At 42.5% G+C, this 22,520-nt stretch overlaps 1 protein-coding gene across 10 annotated transcripts in view; it reads left to right on the top strand.

Annotated features, from left to right (window-relative positions):
- Positions 1–22,520, top strand: part of sox6 (SRY-box transcription factor 6) — a 170,881-nt gene that overhangs the window by 138,829 nt on the left and 9,532 nt on the right. For all 10 annotated transcript variants that reach the window (XM_058400755.1, XM_058400753.1, XM_058400759.1 and 7 more), the window contains 4 exons: positions 2,172–2,318; positions 4,495–4,669; positions 5,458–5,645; positions 14,932–15,037. In XM_058400755.1, coding sequence (XP_058256738.1) covers positions 2,172–2,318; positions 4,495–4,669; positions 5,458–5,645; positions 14,932–15,037 — 616 coding nt within the window. The remainder of the gene's footprint in view (positions 1–2,171; positions 2,319–4,494; positions 4,670–5,457; positions 5,646–14,931; positions 15,038–22,520) is intronic.

Here is a 22,520-nt window from a genome sequence, read left to right as displayed (position 1 = left end):
CAGGACTACATCACTTCCTTCTACAGAATTACAAAGCTTAATGTGGGACTTTTCATCCATAATTTGTGAGAATCACATTACAATAGCATTAGAAGCATTCTAAGCTTATATCACGTTTCCTTGTAGCTGAATTCAAACGTGACTCAATTGCCTTTGTTGCCCTGATAGGGATTTGTAGAGTGATATTTTAGGAGGTGGTAGAATTGATCTTTTCGGTGCGGGTGTGTAGTGCATCCGAGGCAGGACGCCAATCTTGGCTGCATGCTGCCCATTTCTCGTCCGACCATTGACTTTCAGTATGACCCTCATTACCATTGGCCCCTTCTGCCCCTGCACCAAGACCTACTACTGCCCTTCATCCAAAATAGGATGTGCCCTGGCATGCCTCAGCAGTACCTTTACTTTCCTTAATATTCTTGAATATTCTGAATCTCCATCTATCCATCTCATTTGAAGCAAAAATCCAATTAGATTTTTTTAAAGGAAGTTCTTCCAGTTTGTGACGAGTGAGCAGTGTGGATGAAGATGAACAGCATCTACATCCACACTGCTGGCAAGTTCCTTTCGTGCATTTATCCGAGGTATAGATTAGTCACATGAAAACTGTGACTCCAGGCTCTTGTGTTTAGGCAGTTCAGAATTTATGCAAAAGCAAAACGTCGATTGTGTTTGCGACTCCAACACACCACAGCTGTTCTATTTATATAGCTCAATGAGGCTATACTATCAAAGAGTCAACCTAATCAGCCTGCCATTTCCTGTGCCCGTGTGCTGTCACTTGCCCCAGCTTCCCTGCAGAAGAATGACCCCTTTTGTGTATGGCTAGTGTGCAAGTGTTTAACTTCAGGCAGCAGAGAGCATTTTTGTGTTTATATCTTCTGATACACAGTGGACACAAAGAGCTTTGTCCAGGCTTGGGTTTTTCTGTCTGACTAGCCGAGGTGGGGCACAAGCCGCTAATGCTCATGCCACTTTTTTCCAATTCAGACAAATGGAGTCCTTATGCAGCTTGCTGACAAGAGGAAATGAGTGCAGAGAGAGCAGACATGCCTCCTTATATGTGCTCTTTTTTTCCATGTTAAGTGGCTGAATGACACGAAGAACAGCAGAACCCTTTAGATGCTGGTGAAAACTAAAAGAAACTCGGGAGTACACATTTCTCTAGCTTGTTCTTGAGTGGGTTAGGCACGGCAGAAGCAAATTTTACGTGTCAGGTCATGGAAGCCATGGGCTTTTTAGTCTGACCCCTTCCACTTACTTGTGGAGACAAAAGCCAATTTAAATACTTACCTGCTTGCTAGTCAATACTAGCCTCTGGGCTAACAGAAGGGCATCCAGGATTTTCTCTCAATGGAGCACGGAACAAAGCCAAATTATTCACAGCTTCTTGTTAATACTACAAGACACGCATGAACTCTTTTGTCTATATTTTCTTGCTAGACAAGAATTTAATTTAATTCATGTGAACGTCTACAGTGCTGCTAGTTTTCTCTCCTTTCATAGCCTGTCTGTTAAGAGTGAATGAGTGAAATTAAAATCATTCTCGATGTGATATGGCAGACGATCAGTTGCCTAGTTGAAATATAAACTGCTCAAATGCACATTCCCACCACAGTACCCCCTAAAAAACGTTCTGAGGTTTAACAGCCCATTGCCAGTCTGTTTAATTTGTACCAAAACTGAAACATTACTCATGCCAGGCTGGGAGTCTGAGCCAAGGAAAATAATAAGAGTGGTAAGAATTTGCTTTGTCTGGGTTCCTGTCTTAATGAAAGCCTTTGATTTAATGTGTCATGGAAACACAACTGCAGTGAATTTGGGTAATGGTACATGGGCAATTGTACATGTACTGTTTGATAAAATGGTGGTTCTGGTGTCTAAATTGTATGTCGAATTGGTACCAACCATAGCAGAAAAAGGAATGGAGGAAGATAAATCAGCAGAGAAATCAAATCTTAGCTTTCCTTCAACCTGATAAATAGAAAAAAAAGAATCGTTCAGTGTGTGTTTTTGTGGGGCTTCTATCTATCTTAGATCTCTTAGATTCTAGGCTAGGATGGAAAAGAGAGAGAGGGAGAGAGAGAAAAGAAAGAGTGTTAGGGAGAACAGTTTTGAATGGTAGCTGGCTTGGGATGTTAACGCCTTGTGGGTTTTTTCCTCCTTCCTCTTAGCAACTGTACGCCGCCCAGCTGGCCAGCATGCAGCTTTCTCCAGGAGCAAAGATGGCGCCACTGCCCCAGCCACCTAATTCTGCAGGGCCACTTTCACCTGGACCCAAGAGTGAGAAGAGGTCCTCCAGCCCACTGGGCCAAGTCAAGGTATGACCTTCTTGGGTGGTTTCTTTTAGTTTCTCTAAATCATCTATGTTTGAGGTATACAGAGTGGCATTGAGGCAAATACAACCACTCGCATACTCGAAACCACACTCAGGATTTGGGGCTTGTTTTGGGGAGGGCCTCATAATCACTGAGATTGCAAAATGATAAGCACTAGGTTCATTCAGTTGCTGTTTTCTTTTCTGATTTTCTTTTGGTGCCAAAACAGAAGAACATTGCTTTTTGGATGCATGGCATGTCATTGTGCAGGAATACCTGAAAACAATGCATTGCTCTTGTATAAGAGATCGTTTTTAGCTATGCACGCTGACAGGAGGTGTGCCATTTTAGTGATTCTTCCAGTACAAGCAATCACACAACAAAGAAGAGCTAATTACAGTTCTGCAGTCCTATGAAAGTCTGGTTTTGTATATCAGAAAGGCATTCCACCTCCTCTGCTGCCTGTAACAACCCTTTCGGGGCCACTGAGGAATCTGAAACAGGAAGTAACATGTACAGTTGAACCAATCACGTTAGCCAGGATACAGTGCTGATTTTGGATAGCTTCTGTACATGATACTGACTCAACAGTTCAACTGAAGCAAAAACCAGGGATCAGGTCTCTTTCCTACTTCACCAAGCAGACCTAAAGGACAGGTCTGTAAGTTTGCACCAGTCCACAAGTCTATCAGGCTAACAGAAATACCAAAAGCTCACACGTATGTCTCTTGTCTGGCCCTGAAAGTGTGAAGAGGGCCACATTTAAGTGTGGCCTGGAGTGGTGCTTGACCCGAGGCTTTTTTTCTGCGTTCTTAAATCAGCCATGGAATCTTGTTGAAGAGGAGAACTTGAGTATTTGGAAGTCTCTTCACGTAGCATGTAAAAATCTGAGCCATGACCAGCTTTTCGCATTTAGTACTGAAAGAAGGTACGTACATAAAAAATGTACAACTCGTAAAAAAAGAAGTCTTACGGTAGCGTTAGCTTAGCGCCTGGTAGTGTGTCGCCTCTTTCTCCACAGAACCCATCAATCTGGTTTGACTTTTACAAGGCTCTCGTTCCCTCATGCAGAACTGTGTGGACGAGGTTGCTATGGCTCTGCGCGCACCCGGAGAATCATTTTTAGGTACATGTGGTTTCCCCTCACAAAAGTTGGCAGCCTTTTTTTTAAACCGAAAAATTCCCCCAATCCTGCAGTGTGGGCCAAACAAAACCAGATTACATCAAAGGCAAATTATATATTGAGCTTAAATCGATAAGAAAAGATTTATATTAATGAGGTCATGATTTGATGACTGCTTGTTCTCTAGCAATTTTTTATTATTTTTTTTTTACACACGCTGGAACGTTCTTCATGTCTGAATAAAAGCCATATAGATCATCCGTTTTTCTTTCCCCACGTCTGCTGCTGTAATTCAAAACACATGCACATTTGGAAACGTTTTGTTTAATATCACAATAGACCCGGGGATAAATCAGTGATACGAGAAGTAATGTGGGATCTTCTTCAGCGGAGTCAGTTAATGATGGCTTAAACAGGATTTTGGTACACGGTCTGTTCAGCGCTAGTCTGATCTTTTATTTCAGAAACATGACGTAGAACATTTGTCTTCATTCAGCCCCATTTGTTTAGCTGACACTTGTTACATGAACCATGTAATCTTTGTAATTACGACTTTGATCAACTATACAGGCAGCGTTTAGCTCTGTTAGGGCCATATGCAGATATGCTGTGCTTAATTAGCTGGCAATCTGTTTTGTTTGACTATTTAATGTGTAATTGAATGACAAACTGTAATTGGCAGTCAGATTTCCAAGAAGCTCCAGGCACTGTTCATTATGTGGTCCATCTGTTTGGACAGTGCCACTCTCTGCCAAATAAGAGCCCCCCATTTTTTTGCACGCAACATGAGAAGTTCTCTTCAACATCACTGGCATGGCAGGAGAAGATTTTCGTCAAAAGCAGGTATGAAGAAAAAAGGTGTACCTTAGAGAATTGCACCTCGGCTTAATTAGCTTGAACAAAACCCAGGAATCAGGCTCAGAGGAGCTTCAGCATGGCACCAAGCCTAACCATGAATGCTCAGCCTGGCTCTTAGGCGGAGTCAGGCTAATTAATTGTCTTGATATCTCTTTGTTGGATGGTGTTTGTTCTAAGCATCATTTTTCGTGTTCACAGGAGGAGGGAACGCAGCCCTTGAACCTCTCGGCCCGGCCTAAGACGGCCGAGCCAGTGAAATCCCCCTTGTCCCCGACACACAGCCTGTTCCCGGGCAGCAAGAACAGTCCCAATAGCCAGCCTAAGAGCGGAGGCATCCCCAGTCCCCTTGGTCTGGGTCGAGGATCATCCCTCGGTAAGTGTTCCTCAATGAGTATGTTAATATACTGACAAATCTGTGGCTTTGGAAACTCATTAGCATATGCTGACCAATCATGGCTGAGAATATATATATATATATATATATATATATATATATATATATATAAATGTTCTATTAAAGTGAAGATATAAAAGTGAAAAAATATTTGTACTAATTGCCAATCAGGACCAAACCTGGTTCTATGCCGCTACACTACACCAGTTCACTACAATGCTGTGATCCTTTTGGTCATATCACACCCAAGTGAAATTCATTCATCCCAGAGCACACTGCTCTATTTACACAACCACATCCCCTTAATCTCCCTCAAACCTTGGCATTACAGCCACCCTGGCATAATGGATGCTGCCGCTGACGATTAGTTGTTTCAAAGCTCTCGGTTCACCTCTCATATTAAGCCTTTTTTTTTCCAGAATTTACAACTGACTTTTGCTAAAAACAGTCTTTCATTAAAGTGAGGCCATGCTAGTTGTCTAGATTCATTTCCCTTCTTTCCATGGATCGGTTCTTAAACACAGTCTTGCCGTTTGTTTTTTGTTCTATTTCCGAGTTTTAACTGCCTCACCCAGCCTCACCTCACTTTGATCTACTAATTACAGAAAGGCATCACACGCCAAGATTGCTGCCTTATTTTTTTCCCCCTGCACATGAAGCGTTGATAACCAGACCTCCCAGATTGCCATTTTCACTCAATGGGTCTTCAGTCTAGTGAGTTTGCTGGTGCGTATCTTCATGTATTTACACGTCTGACACCCTTGCAGATATCTTGTCTAACCTGAACTCCACGGCACTATTTGGAGACCAGGATGCTGTGATGAAGGCCATCCAGGAGGCGAGGAAAATGAGGGAGCAGATCCAACGTGAGCAGCTGCAGCATCACCAACAGGGCATGGAGGCTAAACTCTCGGCTCTCTCAGGCCTCGGTCTTAACAACTGCAGAGCTGACAAGGTGAGCATCTGTCACTCCGTGTCCTATTTCTCTCTTTAGGGTTCAGAAGTGCCCATGTATCCTTCATTCCAGTTGCAGGTGTCACATGGGAGTCTCCGGGACCACTAGTGTTGATGCTTATGGGTGTGGCCTGGTTCCTGAGAAATAATAGCATCTAAATAAACAGCTCATTTTTAGATGTAGGAAAGAAACCTTGATAGAAACCAGTCTCAAAAGGGACTCTTCTGACCCCTGTGTGATGATCTGGACAGTTCTTAGGTTTACAGGAGCAGTTCTTTTGGAAGATAGATACAAAGTGGTGGCATCTCTGTCTTATTAAGATGATCTACTTTAAAAAATAAAATAAAAAAAGATGACTTGTCTGATGTGGGTCCAGGAGACCTCATGGTTGGTGATTGACATGGCATTGGCATGGTCAGTGGTGCGTCTTATAGACACTGGCCTGGCCGATAGTGTGCCCATGTGGATGTTTATTTGGTTCGAGGGACATTTCGCATCCTACAGCACTGCCCCCTGAGCAGGTCCAAAGCACAAAGTCCCGGCCCAATTAAAGGCGACAGACCCCTGGTGTGGAACAGTCCCGCTTTGTACGATGACTCCGAGGGACTCCTTTTAAAAATATCTTCAATCAATGAGTCAATCGAGAGTTAGAAAAATCCCTGCTCGCTCCCATTTGATTGATGCCATGTTGCCAGTTGGCTGCGGTAAGCAGGCGGTATCTGGGAGTGGAGCATCGTTAATATTTTAGATGTTTTAGTGCCTAATTACTTTCAACTAACATGCTAAAGTAGGTCAATGTATATGTAAAAAAATCCGAGGAGCTACAACTTTGAAAGACTCGGTGGTGTGACACTAAGCAGAGGCTAAAGTGTGTCCTCAAAACTGGGCATGACTGTAACATATCTAACCCTAATCCTCCAATCTGAAGCTCAGCTAATACAAAAAAATAAAGCTTAAATCTCCCTGGAGCTTTTAGAGAATTCCCAGGATTAGGAATACTATATACTCCATTGTTGGTGTTTTTTTTTTTCCCAGCAATTTTCTTCTTTATTGCCCCTGGCAGAAGAGCGCAAATCTCTATTTCTCAAACACAATGCTCAGGGTTTATACGGACAGCATTATGTAGGGAGTTTTTTCGGAGCTAGCACTTAAGCTTGTTATTCTTCCAGCTCTTTTGTTGGAGGTGGATACGGTATGCGAGTGCATAGCCTCTACCTGCGTCTTTTTTCCGCACTCTTTTTTTTTTTTTTTCACCTTCCTCAGTGGTGAGCTATTCACCCTGCCTGGTGAAGTCTGGGGTTAGCTCATGGTCAGCCAAGATGAGGAATATGCTGTGACATGACACGAACGCTGCGCTCTTTAAACAATAGCTGAAAAGGCACGCTTGTCAACAGGCAGTACACACCTGTCTGTATTGTTCCGGGCAGGTAGAGTTCGGCGCTTTATTTTTTCTGCTGCTCTTTTGTCCGGGTTTGACTTTTGTTTTCCACGCTATATTCCGCATGTATTCATCTGCTTATTTGTGTGCTGAGCTTAGGAGAGCTGTGTGTTTTTCTAAGCAGCGGAGAAGGCGGCTAGCCCATCACTCCTCACCTCTGTTCCCTGCCCTGAAGTCATCTTTTAGGCCTCTGTGCTTCAGAAATAAAGACATTAAGGTAGCAGTTAGATTTGATGTGCTTTCACACGGAGAACTTTGATGTAAGGGCAAGGTAATTCTAGGACACCCTTTGGCGGCTTTCGGCTCCAGAAAGGAGGTGACAACAAATGATAATTAGTTTCCATAGGTAACTGAACGCTGCAAAGGAGACTCACCTGCGTTCAATTTCAATTCCTGCGTCATTTTTGCAGTTGTGTTTTATGACGCAGTTTGTGCCGATGGCCAATAAGAGAAAATATCATTGGCTCTTTTGTACATTTCTTCTGAAGTCTGTCTGCATCTGATAATGTAAATAGCCGTCCAGTTTGAAGCTCAAACCCCAACGTGATGTTTGTGGCTTTGTCACGTTTCCATTTTGTCCTACAAAGACTTTGCAACGTTCTCCTAGATGTCTACATGCCGGCAGACTCGCAACGTATATATGTCATGTACACGCGTAAGCAGCCTGCATAAGCATTCACCCCCTTTGACCTTTTTTTCGTGTATTTTCAGTCTTGACTCTGTGAATAATCCCCTCTTTAATGGGTGACCTCCTCTATGCTGCACTTCTGCCAGTTGTGTTACGGATATAACGCTGTTCATGATGCTGTTTGTTTAGCTATGTTCTCTAACAAACTCCCGGGGCTTTATACTGCGGTCACATGACTCTGTAATTGCCCACAGATGAACTCCATTTAACTAATTATGTGACTTCTGATGGCATCTGGTTGCTTCAGACCTAATTTATGGGTTTTACAGCAACAGACATGAATAATTTGCAAATAATTTTGCAGACTATATTGATTTTTTTTCCTCCCACTTCAGTATGACTGGGTATTTTTGTGTAGGTTCATGATGTATAAGCACGGTTATGTCTATGTGCACTGATCTGCCTGAAGAAAGGCAGCATGTTCTTTATTAAGGAGTTGGAAAGTGAAAGCATGGATTAGAGCACAAGCTGGCAGCAATAAATGAACATGAAACAGGAAGTAGAAACAAATCTCACATCTTGAAGTGTTCGAATATCTACAATGATCATAATCGACTAGATTCGGAAACGTGGGAACTAGAATAAAGGGCGAACCAAAACAATACAAAACGACACGGGATACGTAGATGGGCCGCCATTTAGGGTGCGATAACAGAAGCCGTCGTCAGCCGTCACTCGGGTATCTCACCTCGCTTTCTCTGTGGTGGGAAAAAAGAGTCTCTGGTTAAAAGCCTTTTCTTTGCTCAGTTTCAGAATATTAATATTTCAGCTCCGTATCCTACCTGACATAAATACTGGATGCTGCTTTAATAGCTGCCTCCTAGTCGACTGTTTGGGAGTTTATCATGGTGAAAGCTCGCCTGGATGGTTCTGGAAAGGTAAGGTAAAATGGGATTAAGGAGAGGTTAAAATCATCTACTGGGGCTGTTGGAGGGGGATATTAAATATTGATTTATCCCGGTGTAACGACCGAGCCAGAGAGTGGGGCTAAGTGCTGCTTACAAATGGATCAATTCATCTTTTAATACAAAGTGTGTCCGAGGAGCACAATAAGGATGGGCTTCATCCCTCTCTCTCTCTCCTTCTCTCTCCTTCTCTCTCTGTCTTCACTGCCCACATTTTCTTTTTTTATATTTTCCTCTCTGGTCATATCTCTCTCTCTCTTTATCTCTCTCTCTGTCCTTTGCGCTAGCTTTTACATGCCCCTCGTCCTCAAGGTGCTCGTCTGAAATATTCATGCTTTAGCAAACCTCGCTCGTTTTTATTTATTTATTTATTTTTTATTTTGTTTGTCCCTTTTTTCGCCTTTTTTTCCCACTAGAGGAAGAAAAGCTTTTATAAACACTCTGATGATTTATGTTTTCTCAAATATTTATTAAAATGGAGTATTGTCTGACGAGGGCAGTTAGGTCACTCTATTATTTATCATGCTTTTATCAAAGATTTTTCTTTAAGATTTCCATCTCCGGCTGGAACGTCTTCCAGTTTTCCCGGGGAGCGAAGTAAAAGTCTTAAGTCCTCGGCAGCCTCGGATTTGAAAGTTTGTTATTTCCATTGCTAATGAAGCCGTATCTGACAGTCGATGCTCTCTACTATACAGGACGGCAGATGCTGCGGAAGTCAAATGTATTCGTCTGCTGACGTTTTCCAAACTGTAATCAGAAAGGTGAAAGGCCAGTGTATTAACCTATTGAGCGTCTGCAGCTTCCAGCCCCTTGCAGCTCCTCTCCTCTGCATTATTGATGAGCTGGAACATTCACTGTCCTTCTTTCCCAGTGCAGAGGGCCCTTGAACAGTCAAAAATGGATCTCCTCAAAATCTTCTCCAGCTACCTTTTGGATTCGAAGCCAATGTGTGCTGCATTTCCCTCTGTGTACGTGTGGAGGTCTATTCAGCTCGGCACTCACAAAGGCCAGAAAGTGTAATCTTCTCTACTCGGCAGCCCTGGAACCAATTTTCTGCTCCTTTTTCTGCTGTTGGAAATTGCCAGTCATGGAGTTTTTTTTGCCACATAAGTAAATCGTGCTATACATGGAGTCGGCCGTCCAAAATTTCCTAAAATGTGATTATATTTAAACCCATTGGCAGCAGGTGCTTTTGTCGAGCATTGTCACGTTAAAGCTGTTAGATCAGAAGTGCAAAAAAAAATCAGTTTGGCGATTTTTACCCTTCAGGGGCTGTACTGCAGTCTCACCAGGTTTATTCTGCACTGAAATCACAGAACCGTCCTGGACTTTCTCTGTCCTGCGCCCTAACCGTCTGCATGTTCCAGAAATTAAAAATAGATGTCATTTTAAACAAAGCCATGTGTACGAGCAGGAACCTGGCCCGACTTTTTTGTCTTTACTGAGATTCAGTTGTCTCCTGATACGTAAGCCGCAGCAGGGCTTCTGTTCAAAAAACCTAACGAGGCCCTGTGCTACAGATCTGACCACAACAGGCCGCAACTGGCTCCTTTATACGCCTCCATATTGGGACCCGACCTCGATTAATGGGTGTAAAAGGTTCCCTTCTGTATCTGTGTTCCTGATCACGAGGTCTCTTCTGGAGTCGCTCCATTATTGTAAATAGTTTGTGCGATAAGGAAAGAGAAAGCGAGGTCGCTCTTAACAGATCCTTGAGGACTCTGTGAACAGTTCAGGGTCATTTAGAGCTCAGAGCTCATAAAAAAAAGGCAAAACAAATGATCTCAGTGCAGCACACAATGAAAAGCTTGGAGACCGAGACCCTATAACGGGACGGCCGAGAAATAAAACGGATCGTTTCCCCTTGGAAGTTGAAAGGTCACATGTTGTGGGTGAAGCTAGCGAGGGTTTTTTTTTTAGTTCTTGCTCAATAAACGAGACAAAGTTGTCAGCCTGATGCACAATTATGGTATGGCCGAGGAATCTGCTGCCGCTCCGAATAGGAAACAAGCCGGAAAGTGAAAGCTGGTGTTGGCGTGGAGCCACGCTGGGGTTTTCTGCCGGTTCTCTGACGTGCTGCTGCAGTTTTGCCGCCTGATTAGAGCAGCGAGTAGCTCCGCTCCCATTCGCTGGCAGGCGGAGGGATAAAACTGGATGCTGAAAAAACTTCTGCTGGAGGATTGGAGGCCTGCTTTTGTGCAGAAAGACGGGGAGACCGCATGAAAGCTCACCACACAAGCAAGCGCATGTGCTTATGGCGAGATGAAATGGAGAAGCAGCGACTACTGGGAAGCCGTGCAGTTATAAATAACCCTGTGATTGGTTACACGAGGATGGAAAACAGATGAGAGGCTAAAACGTTATACGCTGTAGGACCACCGCAAGCTTTCAAGGAAGCTGAAAGCTACAACTTGCTGCATGCGTTCCCTCGGCACTCCTTCACCACCGACCTTACAAAGCCGTCCATTATCCTGGGCTCCGCTCGTGGAGGCAATAACCTGCGCATTCTCTGCTTTCAGCACCGAGCCAGGGACACCATGTGAACAGATTTGCGCCGAGCTATCAAGCACTCTCCTTGTGTGTGTGTGTGTGTGTGTGTATCCTGTCATGGTATTAACCTCATGCACCTGGGAATAAAGAATAAAACTAAACCATTAACTCTGCACCTGTAGAGCTCCTTCATTTTGACGAAACTTACCCGAAGCTCGGACAGAAACGTGTACGCTGTGCATTTTTTAAGATGCAGATGTAGACTCTGGGACAAGACAAGACAAGATTGTTTTGTGCTCGTCTATGCATCTGGCTGGAGAAAAAAAAAAGAAAGAAAGAAAGAAGGCCCATATGTTCTGATCCAGGTCTATTTATACCGGAGAAAAGCATCACGTTTATAAGTAGAGGCGAGCCACGAGCACAACACGACTCCTCCGGCACATGTTCTGCGGCCGGCCTGATTAAAGCTCTCGCTACAGCGATGACACGGTGCTCCTGGCCCCTTTCCAGATGTTCCCCAACTTCCAGCTGCCCATTATTTCATCGTGCCACCGTTTTACTGTGAAAAAAACAGAATGTTGAGGAGGGGAGGAGAGGAAAAGAGAGGGGAGGGAAGGAGTGGAGATTATTGTGGGTGACTTTTTTTCCACTTTTTTTTTCCATGAGGCTACAATTTTAGATGTGGGGTGGAAGCGCTTGCAAGAAGAGCGCGTTTGAGGGAAAAATGGGAAAACGCCAGCCGTGTGCCAGAGAGGTGGCGGTTAAGACGGGAGGGGCGCTAAGTAGACCACGACGTCTTTTCTTTCTCCTTTTCTTTCTTGTTTCTCTCGCTCCTTCGTTCTCGTTCTGTCTTCATTTGCCCTTCTGTTGGTCCTTTAATACTTTTTTGTTGTTGTTGTTATTGTTGTTGTTTTTGGACAGACTTCCTGTCTTCGTGTTTGGTGTAGCATAACACACACACACACACATTATAAATATCCTTTACAGCATCACGGCTTACAGACCTTCAGCTAGGACACTGACTATCCTCCTGGCGAGCTGGACAGCATCGTCCCGGGATACTGCACATCCTTTATTGCTCTTCAGTCGTGGAGTGATCAGTAAAAATTTAATGACACCATAAAATAATAAAAACGCCATTAATTTATCACACAGCTGCCTGACGCAGAGCCGGTAGTAAAGTTATAAGAAGTTTGCTGATTTTTTTTTTCTTTTAAAAAAAAGAGAGAGAAACGATGTTGTACGTATAAATGAACTACAATTTTTCCTAATGCTGTGACATAAATTATAGCAGTGATAAGCAATAAGTATATAAAAGCCAGTGTGTAAAACTTAATGGAAATGCAGCTTGCTCATGCGGTGCACATTTACGCTAATGTTGCTCTGCTCTGTTCAGGAGCGTTCGCTCAATTGCGTTCTGTTTAATGCGTCCTAAACAGAGCGTGGACCGGAGAGAGAGAGAGAGAGATGCAGTCCAGCTCCGAGTCGTTCTCTGCTCTGTTCTCCCCTTAATTGAAGGGAAAATAGCGAGGTGTGGAAATAAAGAGGGAATCCCTCCTCGTCCACAATCACTCCCTGTTGACTTGTTCTTTTCGTTTTAATTACATCTCCGGTGCAGCAAAAGGAAAAAACCCGAAAGCCCCGGCAGTTATTAATGAAACTCCGTGATGGATGGGTCTTGTTCTTTTTTCTCTTTCTCAGGTCCTACAAGATTCTTAATGATCATGAGTTTATAAAAGGCCTTGATTGATCAGAGAGGGCAGACGAGCACGAGGGAAGAGAAGGGAAGGGAAGAAGCGGCTAATTTATTACACACACACACGCACACACACCCTTCTACACACACAAATACTCGCTTTCGTCGTCGCCGAACCCTTCCCCGGCTCCGTCCACGGTACATCGCCCGTTCCTCATCCGACTAATCGCACATCCGTCACTTTGTCATTGAGGGCTGCGTGCTCTTTTCATTAAGCGCAATAATGTGGCCTGGTGATGAATACGGCAGCGTAGGAGGCTTCACACGGAGCGAAGCAGCTCTATCTTATCTTCACAAAGCCGCCCGGGCCCAGCGGGGAGCGCCTGCATATATCATAATTAGAAAACACTTAAAGTAAGCAAAGCACAGTCAAGACAGGCCATTCTTAATGACAGCTCATAAGCAGGTAGTGGTTAATTGTACATCAGAATCACTCGCATGGCCATAAATAATGATTGTTCCCTCCAGCGCCATGGGAAATTGCTCTACTTCCTTCTCTCTCTCTCTCTCTCTTTCTATCTCTCTCTCTCCCTCTTACACGCTTCCCTTTTTTTTGAGTAATGGTTTCAGAATAAATAGCGAGTATTTGTGTTGATGGTTTGAGAGTTTAATTGAAGCGATCTTTTTTATCTTGGCGGACGAAGCGAGACGTCGTCTGCTCCCGCAAGCGCGAACGCTCTGGAGAACGTGACGTATATCTCATCTAGACACACACGGAGGTCACTAATCACACGCTCCTGATTGAGACGCTGCGTTATTTCCGTTACACGTCGATGCAGGCGGATTTCTGGGAAAGTTTCAGGGAAAAGGTTTAGCCATGAGGACGTGTAAGTAGAGTTCGATTCGGGGTTTGATGTAAAAATGAGCTGTTTATTATTGGATGAGATTTTGTTATCTTATTGTTGTACAAAATCATGAAGGTGAATCATAATTAGAACATGTTCTAGCTCCAGGTTCGTGTGTTGATGTAAGGCAAAAGTATGAGGACACTCACTTAGTAAATATTATAATATATGCAAAAAAACTTTTACGTATATATTAAATAAATAAAAAAAACAAAAACAAAACAATTCGAGTGAAAGAGTTAACACTCCTCCCAGAGGACACACAAATGCAATAACAATCATAAATGCTGATTGGGTGTCAGAGTAAACAAACAAACAAACAAACAAACAAGTGAAAGAGTCATGTGCTTGTCAATATCTGTTACCTGTAGAATAAATTTTTTTTAAAAAGTGCTGAAGAAGAAAAGACAAAAGGGCCGCGATTAGCTCTCCTTATTCATCACTCTGGGAACGAGGGATGATTTGGAGTGAAAGTGTGGTGTGTTTAGAGCCGGAGCGAAGGCAGCGTTAATGCTCGGGAGTGAAGGCAGCACTCACATGCGGAACAGAAGTAGGTCATTTCACAATAGGCCTGAACAGCGGTCGGCCCTCTTCCTCTCTTCCTCTGCATAATACATTAAGCGTAATGTGCGGCCACTATTCAGCCGGGGCCCCCGAAAAACTGTTATTTTATTCCGTCAGCCGGCGCGGACATGACATTTAATATTGTTGCAGGGCGCGTGAATGACAGGGTTTCATTGTGCGTTGAGTATGACATGACGCCAAGTTTAATCGGAGCAGAAAGTGACACGACAAAAGGGAAAACACGGTGCGTTCTTTAAAGCACACACACTCTGAATAAATGATAGGCAGCCGGCTCAGGATGCCAGGCTGTGAAGATTACAGAGAGGGAGGGAAAAAAGGCTGGGATATAAAAAAAAAAGAATGAAAGAAAGAAAAGGAAAAGAAGAAGCGCTTTGCTAGCGGTCCTGATCTCATTGTGAACACAAAATCCTCTGAAAGCACCGGAGTACGTCAGATCCCACGACTGCACGGCTTTATATCCTTACACATGCTAAAGACTGGAATCAGGTTTGATGATATGTTCAGAGATAAATATTTTTTAAAAAAACATGACATGAAGGATTTGTGTGTGTGTGTGTGTGTGTGTGTGTGTGTGTGTAGGAACGAGTTCACTTTGAAAGCTTGGGGCATCATCTGGGAAAACTGGGAGACGACGGGAAGATCGGACAGAGGGTCATCGATCTGACCAGGCCGGAGGATCTGGACGGTAAGTTCTTCTTCTTCTTCTTCTTCTTCTTCTTCTTCTTCGTCTTCTTCGTCTTCCTGCACTCCATCAGATTCCTTTCATGTCTTCCTTCACTTTCTTTCGCTCTTGCTATCGGTTGCGGCGTCTGATTCAGGAGAAGGTCTGATTTTTGAAGTGTGAAGGAGGAACTCCACTGATTGTCCAGAAATCGTTCAGGTTGTTTTGCTGAAACAAGCAGCTTTTGAGTCAGAAGCCACTGATAGAAACCACAAACGTTGCTCAAGATCCAGACACTGAAATATCACCTGAAGCCTGAAGGTGATTGTTTTCCCATAATACCTAGTCCCTGAGTGATTTATTCCACTTACACCACAACAAATTACCAACCATGTCAATATTTGGTGCATTTTATCCATTTTTATCCATTTATAGTTATATTTCACAGGTTAGTTCCTTTTGTCATGTACGTTATAGCAGCTTATAAACACTCATTCCCTCACCAGGCTAGTTTTATCCTCTTTCATCAAGTTAATACGAAAAAACAACAACAAACAAATGAACAAAAATGCAGTTTCTTATTCCAGAAAACTTCCTTAAAGTTGTTACAAAGCTCTGAATGTGGAGACTCCTTCCATAAATGTTAAAAAAGAAAAAAGAAAAACAGAATCATCACACTCGGTCAGTTACGTGTCCTGAGGCTCCAATCAAACACATTCTTTCCTGTATGTGGAATTCCTCTGTGTGTGTGTGTGTGTGTGTGTGTACGTTCTCAAAGGCGTTCACAGTTAGGTGTTTAGAGGACAGACCGCAGGACAAAGCGGGCCCTTCTCAGTCCGAGCTCAGCTGCAGGACGTCTGATTGCACTCGCTCCACAAAGCGCCTTTCACCTTTGTGGCCCTCGAACATCAATATTTCGAACAGTTTCCATGGAGCTGAAGAAACAAAGCACACAGAAAGCAGTGTTTAAGATCAGATGTCGAGAACAAGACTAATCTTTGTCAGAGAGAGAGAGAGAGAGAGATTAAAGGATGAGCAGAACGTCATCATACCTGAAATCTGTCCTGATCTCACCTTTTTATTTCATTTTTATTTAGTCTCATTTTCTTTAATTTTTTTTACATAACAGGTGAAATATCTGATATTTCACATGAAATATTTTGAAAAAGAGATTTTTTCTATATTAATTCATTTTAACGATAATTAATTTTAAAACTCTGTGTTTATTAAAGCAGGAAATCTGAACATTTTTCAGGCAATTTTCCTGAAAATTAAATTATAAATATTTTACAAAAATACCTTTAAGAGAAAGACTTTAGGTCAATCAAGAGTGCTTAGGGAATAAAAGAAAAACTAATCAAATAGTTTAAAGTACATTTTCATACACACTCACTCACACACACACATAGAAAAAAATTATATATATATATCAAGTAAAAAAAAACAAAACAATTTTTTATAAATAATTTATATCAGATAAACTAAAAAAAAACATATAATATGCTATTTATTTTATTGTAGAAAATTATTTTAATATTTTATTTAATTGTTGAAATATTTAATCATATGAATCCATGGCTCTGTTAATTTGTTTTAGCTGAATTTATTATTTTATTTTAATTCTATGCAGGAAAATTTATTTAAAAATAAAAAAAAGAAAAGAAAAAGAAGTGCGAACAAATAGCCAGTGTTGTGTGTTAATTTTTTTTTTATCTCCACACCAGTCATGAAACACAAACTGTTTTGTCCTGATGATGATGATGATGATGATGATGAATGCTGCATTTAAAAGGCAGAAGGTTTGTGTACTTTGGTGTTTAAGTGTTCTGAACCTTTCCACTGAACCGAGGCAAACAAATTCCTTTCCTCCTTCATGAAAAGGGAAAAGAATGTGAGCTTAGTGCTGCGCTCCATGATGATGATGATGATGATGAGGAGGAGGAGGAGGAGGAATGAGGTGGATGTTTTTGAACTTTACGGTCACTTTATTTGTTCCGCTTATTCACTAGCAGCTTGCGGACTTCGGCTTGTGCAGAACAGGATCCAAGCAGAGGAAAATTACTGAGGGATTCACTCGGAACGCCGGAGGCTTCGGAACTTGAGATGTGCCGCAGAGGTGTGAAGCGACACCGCGTCGTCGCCGTAACGTAGCACAGAAAAGCCTCGGGTTACTTAGGCTAATATTTACCTAGCGATCGGGAGAGAGAACAAAACAAAACTGCTGGGTCTGGGAATAGACTGAAATTTTACATCATTATACAGGAGAGGAGAGGAGAGGAGAGGAGAGGAGAGGAGAGGAAAAGAAAAGAAAAGAAAAGAAAAGAAAAGAAAAGAAAAGAAAAGAAAAGAAAAGAAAGTCAGTGTGTTGTTCACTTTGCATATGCTAGCAGGGGACAAGCGCCACGCCATGTTGCCGCGTTCATGTTAGCGCTGTGAGAGTCGATGAGGCGGGAAAAAATGTGCAAAATCCAAATAATAAAGAAATAAGAGACGGTGTGTTAATTTACACCGATGGAAGGAGTCTCCAGTGTCAGAGCTTTGTAACAGTTCATGTTTAATGTAACTAAAAATGGATAAAAAGTATGATGGAATTTAATACATAAAAAAATATAATTGTTGGTTAATAATAAATGTGTTCCTGTGTGTGTGTGTGTGTGTGTGTGTGTGTGTGTGTGTGTGTGTGTGCGCGCATGTGTGCGCATGTGTGTGTGTGTGCGTGTGTGTGTGTGTGTATGTGTGTGTGTGTGTGTGTGTGTGTAGCCTTGTCCTCCCCAGCCTGCTGTCCCTGACCTCAGGGTGTTGTTTAGTGGAGCTCTAGGCTGCGTGTCCTCTTTATGAAACTCTCACACAGACGTGACGATGTGAAAGACGTGTCGAGAAATTTATCAGGGTGAAACACGCAGAGCGACAAGCAGAGGAGCAAACGCGCCTGAACACGCAGAGCTCTCCACACACACACACACACACACACTCACACTCACACACACTCGCTGTCTCACACACACACACACATACACACTACACATGTACACACATATATATAATGCAGACACACACATATACACATACATACTTGCTGTCTCTGTTACACACATATACACACACATACACACACATGCACTTGCCTACACATAGACACACACACACTCATACGCATACACACACACACAATCACTCACTATACACAATACTCACAGACACACATATACACAAACTCATACATACACACTCACTGTCTAACACAAACACACACACACTCACATACACACGTGCACACACACAAACTGCACTGACAGACAGACACACACACACACACAATGGCGAGTCTGAAACATGCAGCTGGGAGAAGAAAAGAAAGTGTAACAGTTAGAGGCATGTTGAAGTCTGAGGATTAACGTTTGTAATTGTGATGATTGTTTAATGAGAATGTGAGGTGAGGTGTGTGTGTGTGTGTGTGGGTGTGTGTGGGTGTGTGAGAGACTGAATATTGACTCTGATCCACTCTCTTCGAGTCCGAGCTTGCTGAAGACAGGTGTGCTGAGGTCACTTGTGTGTGTGTGTGTGTGTGTGTGTGAAGGAATTAAACAGAATACTAATTAAATTAAAGAAATGTATTACAGAAAAGGTCTCTCTCTCTCTCTCTCTCCCTCCCTCTCTCTCTTCCTCTACCTCTTCCCCTCTCTTTCTCTCTCTCTCTCTCTCTCTCTCTCTCTCTCTCCCCCCTTCTCTCTCTCTCTATCTCTCTCTACCTCTTCCTCTTCCTCTCCCTCTCTCTCTCAAAGTAAATGACAGAATTAAGTCTTTCTCTCCCTCCTCTCCTCTCCCCGTCTCACTCCGGGGGGTTCTCCCCTGTCGCCGTCTCTGTGCCAACATCTATATTTATTTACACACTCACACACCTAACTAGTTAATTCTTTAAAATGTCGTGTGGGAATCCGAGAGAAATCAATTAATGCTCATTTGTAAACATCGGAGCTTCGCCACTTTGCTTTTATTAAACAACGACAACAATGAGGAGAAAAAAAGACGCATCCCGGCTGTGAGGTGGAACTCCGGCTCCGGCGTCTCTCCCTCTCAGGTCCTTTCATTTCTATGTAGAAAATAATTCTCTTCTGTTAGGAGAAAAAAAACTGAATAGAAATTGAAAAATTATTTAAAAAATACTAATAATATTTTCAGCTTTTTTGTCATTTATTAAGATTTTTAAACACATTATTTATTTTTTTATCTAAAATATAAATTTTATTTTTTGAGGCAAATGTTAATCTGTTGAAAAAACACATATCCATAATACAACCATTTGTTTTCAGAAGCTAATTAAAATATCCAAATGAGGGAATCCATTGTGAGAAAGAGATATTTTGCCTGAGAGTTTTTTTTATAATTTTTTGCTGAGATTATTTAAAAAAAAATTTTTTTTGCTAATATTATTTTTTATCATTTCTTTCTGAGATAATTGTTTAATAATTTTTGCTAATTTTTTAAAATAATTTTCTTGCTGAGATTATTTTTTTATAATTGTTTTTTTTATTTCACAATTTTGATTCAAATTCATAAATTCGTTAAAAAACATGAAATGATAAACGAGCCGAGATTCAAGAAATTTTCAGGCTTCTAGAAAGGAAAGGAAAGGAAAGAAAAGAAAAGAAAAGAAAAGAAAAGAAAAGAAAAGAAAAGAAGAAAAGAAAAGAAAAGAAAAGAAAAGAAAAGAAAAGAAAAGAAAAGAAAAGTTTTAAAGAATTGAAGTGGTTTTCATTTCCAGTGGAGATTTTAGTCCAGTGTCATGATCCACTCACATCTGTAAACAAGTTCACTAATGACCAACATCTGGTAATAAACACACACACACACACACACACACACACAAAGAAACTCTCTAGCTCTTGCTCACAAGCACACACTCTCTCTTGCATTTACACATACACACTCATACATTTAGGCTTTTACACACACACACCATACACAACACACATACACACACCACACACACACCACACACACACACACAAATATTGCAAAAAAACACACATACAACCAAGCTTTCTCACACACTCTCTTTAACTCTCACATACACACACTTTCACATACACATATACACACACACCAAGTGTTCATACACACATTACACACACACATTCTCTCTCTCTCTCTCTCTCTCTGACACACACACACACAGAAACTCATACACTCATACATTCAGGCTCTTATACACACATACACAGAAATCCAAGCATTTATACACACATTCAAAGATCTCATATCAGAAATAAATAAAAGACAGGCAGTGAGTCGAGGCGTGTGGTTTCCTCTCAGCTGTGTGGTCAGGTGTGGCAGTGTCCGGCGCTCGTCAGCGCTCACCTCTGGCCGTATCGACACACACGCCGGTGAATAAATTGATGAATCAGTGTCAGTGCTGAAGTAATGGCATCGGAGGAAGCGTCATAAATCAGAGTCGGCCATCTTCCTCCTCCAATCACTCGTACGCAGAGATCCTGAGCCGGGGGATGGAGTGTGTGTGTGTGTGTGTGAGGCACGCTGGGTTTTGGCGGGGTAATGAATGCCTTCATCCTGCCCTGGCAGTCAGCAGATTGCCCCGCGTTGATGGATCCTGTCAGCCCGCTGCGCCGTGCTACATTTCATTGCACAATAAACATGGCTGTCAAAACCAAACAAAATGAAATCAATTTATCCTGAGCGCAGAGCGCACGCTAAATGAAATTAATGTAGTGTGGGGAAGCCAGTGTATTATCCCTCATGGACGTGCTACACGCCATGCTCAGAGACGCCTTCCTTCCTTCCTTCCTTCCTTCCTTTCTTGATTTCTTTTTAAATCTGTTCCGGTTGTAGTGTGTGTGTCAGGATACAAAGTGAGCACATGTTTGTGGGATGGACAGAGCAGGGGGGGGGTGATAGAGGGAGAAAGAGAGATAGAGAGAGAGAGAGGGATGAAGAGAAGGGGAAAGAGATGAAAAGAAAGATGGATGAAGAGAGAAACAGAGAGACAGAAAGCAAGAGAGATACGGATGAATAAAAGGAGACGGAGAAGGCGAAGTGGAGAAAGAGAGACAGAGAGAGAGGGATAGAAAGTGTGAGAGAGAGAGAGAGAGAGAGAGAGAGAGAGAGAGAGAGAGAGAGAGAGAGAGATGAAGAGAGACACACAGGAAGAAAGACAGAGAAAGAGAGAAAGATACAAAGAGTAAGAGATGGAAAGAGGAAGGATGAAGATAGATATAGAAAGAGTGATTGAGAGAGAGAGAGAGAGAGAGAGAGAGAGAGGGTGATAGATAGATAGATAGATAGATAGATAGATAGATAGATAGATAGATAGATAGATAGATAGATAGATAGAAACCGAGAGACAGAGTGCGAGAGAGATATGGATGAATAAAGAGACGGAGAAGGCAAGGTTGAGAATGAGAGAGGGAGAGAGGGAGAGAGAGAGAGAAAGATACAAAGAGTAGGAGAAGGAAAGAGGAAGAATGAAGATAGACACAGGAAGAGTGATGGAGAGAGAGATAAAAAGAAAGAGTAAAAGAGAGACAGAGAGAGAGAGAAAGAGAGAGAGAGAGAGAGATGAGTTATTCAGTGTAACTATAAATGGATAAAAGCTGTGTGTTGTGTGTCGCTTGTGGAAATAAATCCAAAGCTCTTTGGGGAGTCGAGGCTGGTGTCTGGCAGCTTGTCCTGAGTCCTCCTCTTCCTCCTTCTCTTCCTCCTCCTCTCTCTATCCCTCCTTCATTTCTTCTTTAAACAGATAAAGCGTCGCTCCTCTGTGGCTGTTCCTTCGCTCCTCCTCCTCCTCCTTCACTGTTGTAGTTAAAGCTGTAGATTATCTTGTAACATCTCCACACAGACTCATTAAGATCTTCTTGTTGCGATTGCGGTTGTTGCCGTAGGAACGGCGCATCGCGGCGTCGCAGGTAAACTCGCGCCAAGCGACGCAGGACTCGCGGCTCCTAACGAACCGGCATCACATGTGGATGATGAAATATTCATGGCCTCGTTCGCGGCTTTCTTTTTCCAGTTTTCTCCTATCATTAAAGATGTATCGGAGCATATGGAAGCCCTTTTTTGGGTTTGTTTTATTTTTCAGGCCTTGTTTATCAACATGGCTCTCTCTTTTTTTTGTTTAAATATTCATACGGCTTTTATTTAATTCTTTCACATCTTACATATAAAAGGAAGCGAGAAAGCGCGTGAAATCTTTTCCGTCCCGCTCGGCTGTAAGCAAAAAGCTTGATGATGCTGAGTGGCCTGATTGAGAGGCTGAAAGCTTACACACACACACGCACACACACACACACACACACACACACACACACACACACACACACACACACACACACACACACACACATGATTACGTTCTTGGGCCCTGGATGAATATTTAACAAGGAGTCGAAGTTTTGGGTTTTTTTTTTGCTGGATGTGTGTGAGCAGAAGTTGTCTTGTGCACAGTGTGTGTGTGTATGTGTGTGTGTGTGTGTGTGTGTGTGTCGAGAGGTCC

Source organism: Hemibagrus wyckioides, linkage group LG10 (assembly GCF_019097595.1).
Source record: "Hemibagrus wyckioides isolate EC202008001 linkage group LG10, SWU_Hwy_1.0, whole genome shotgun sequence".
NCBI classification, from domain to species: domain Eukaryota; kingdom Metazoa; phylum Chordata; class Actinopteri; order Siluriformes; family Bagridae; genus Hemibagrus; species Hemibagrus wyckioides.
This window is presented reverse-complemented; position numbering and strand designations above follow the sequence as displayed.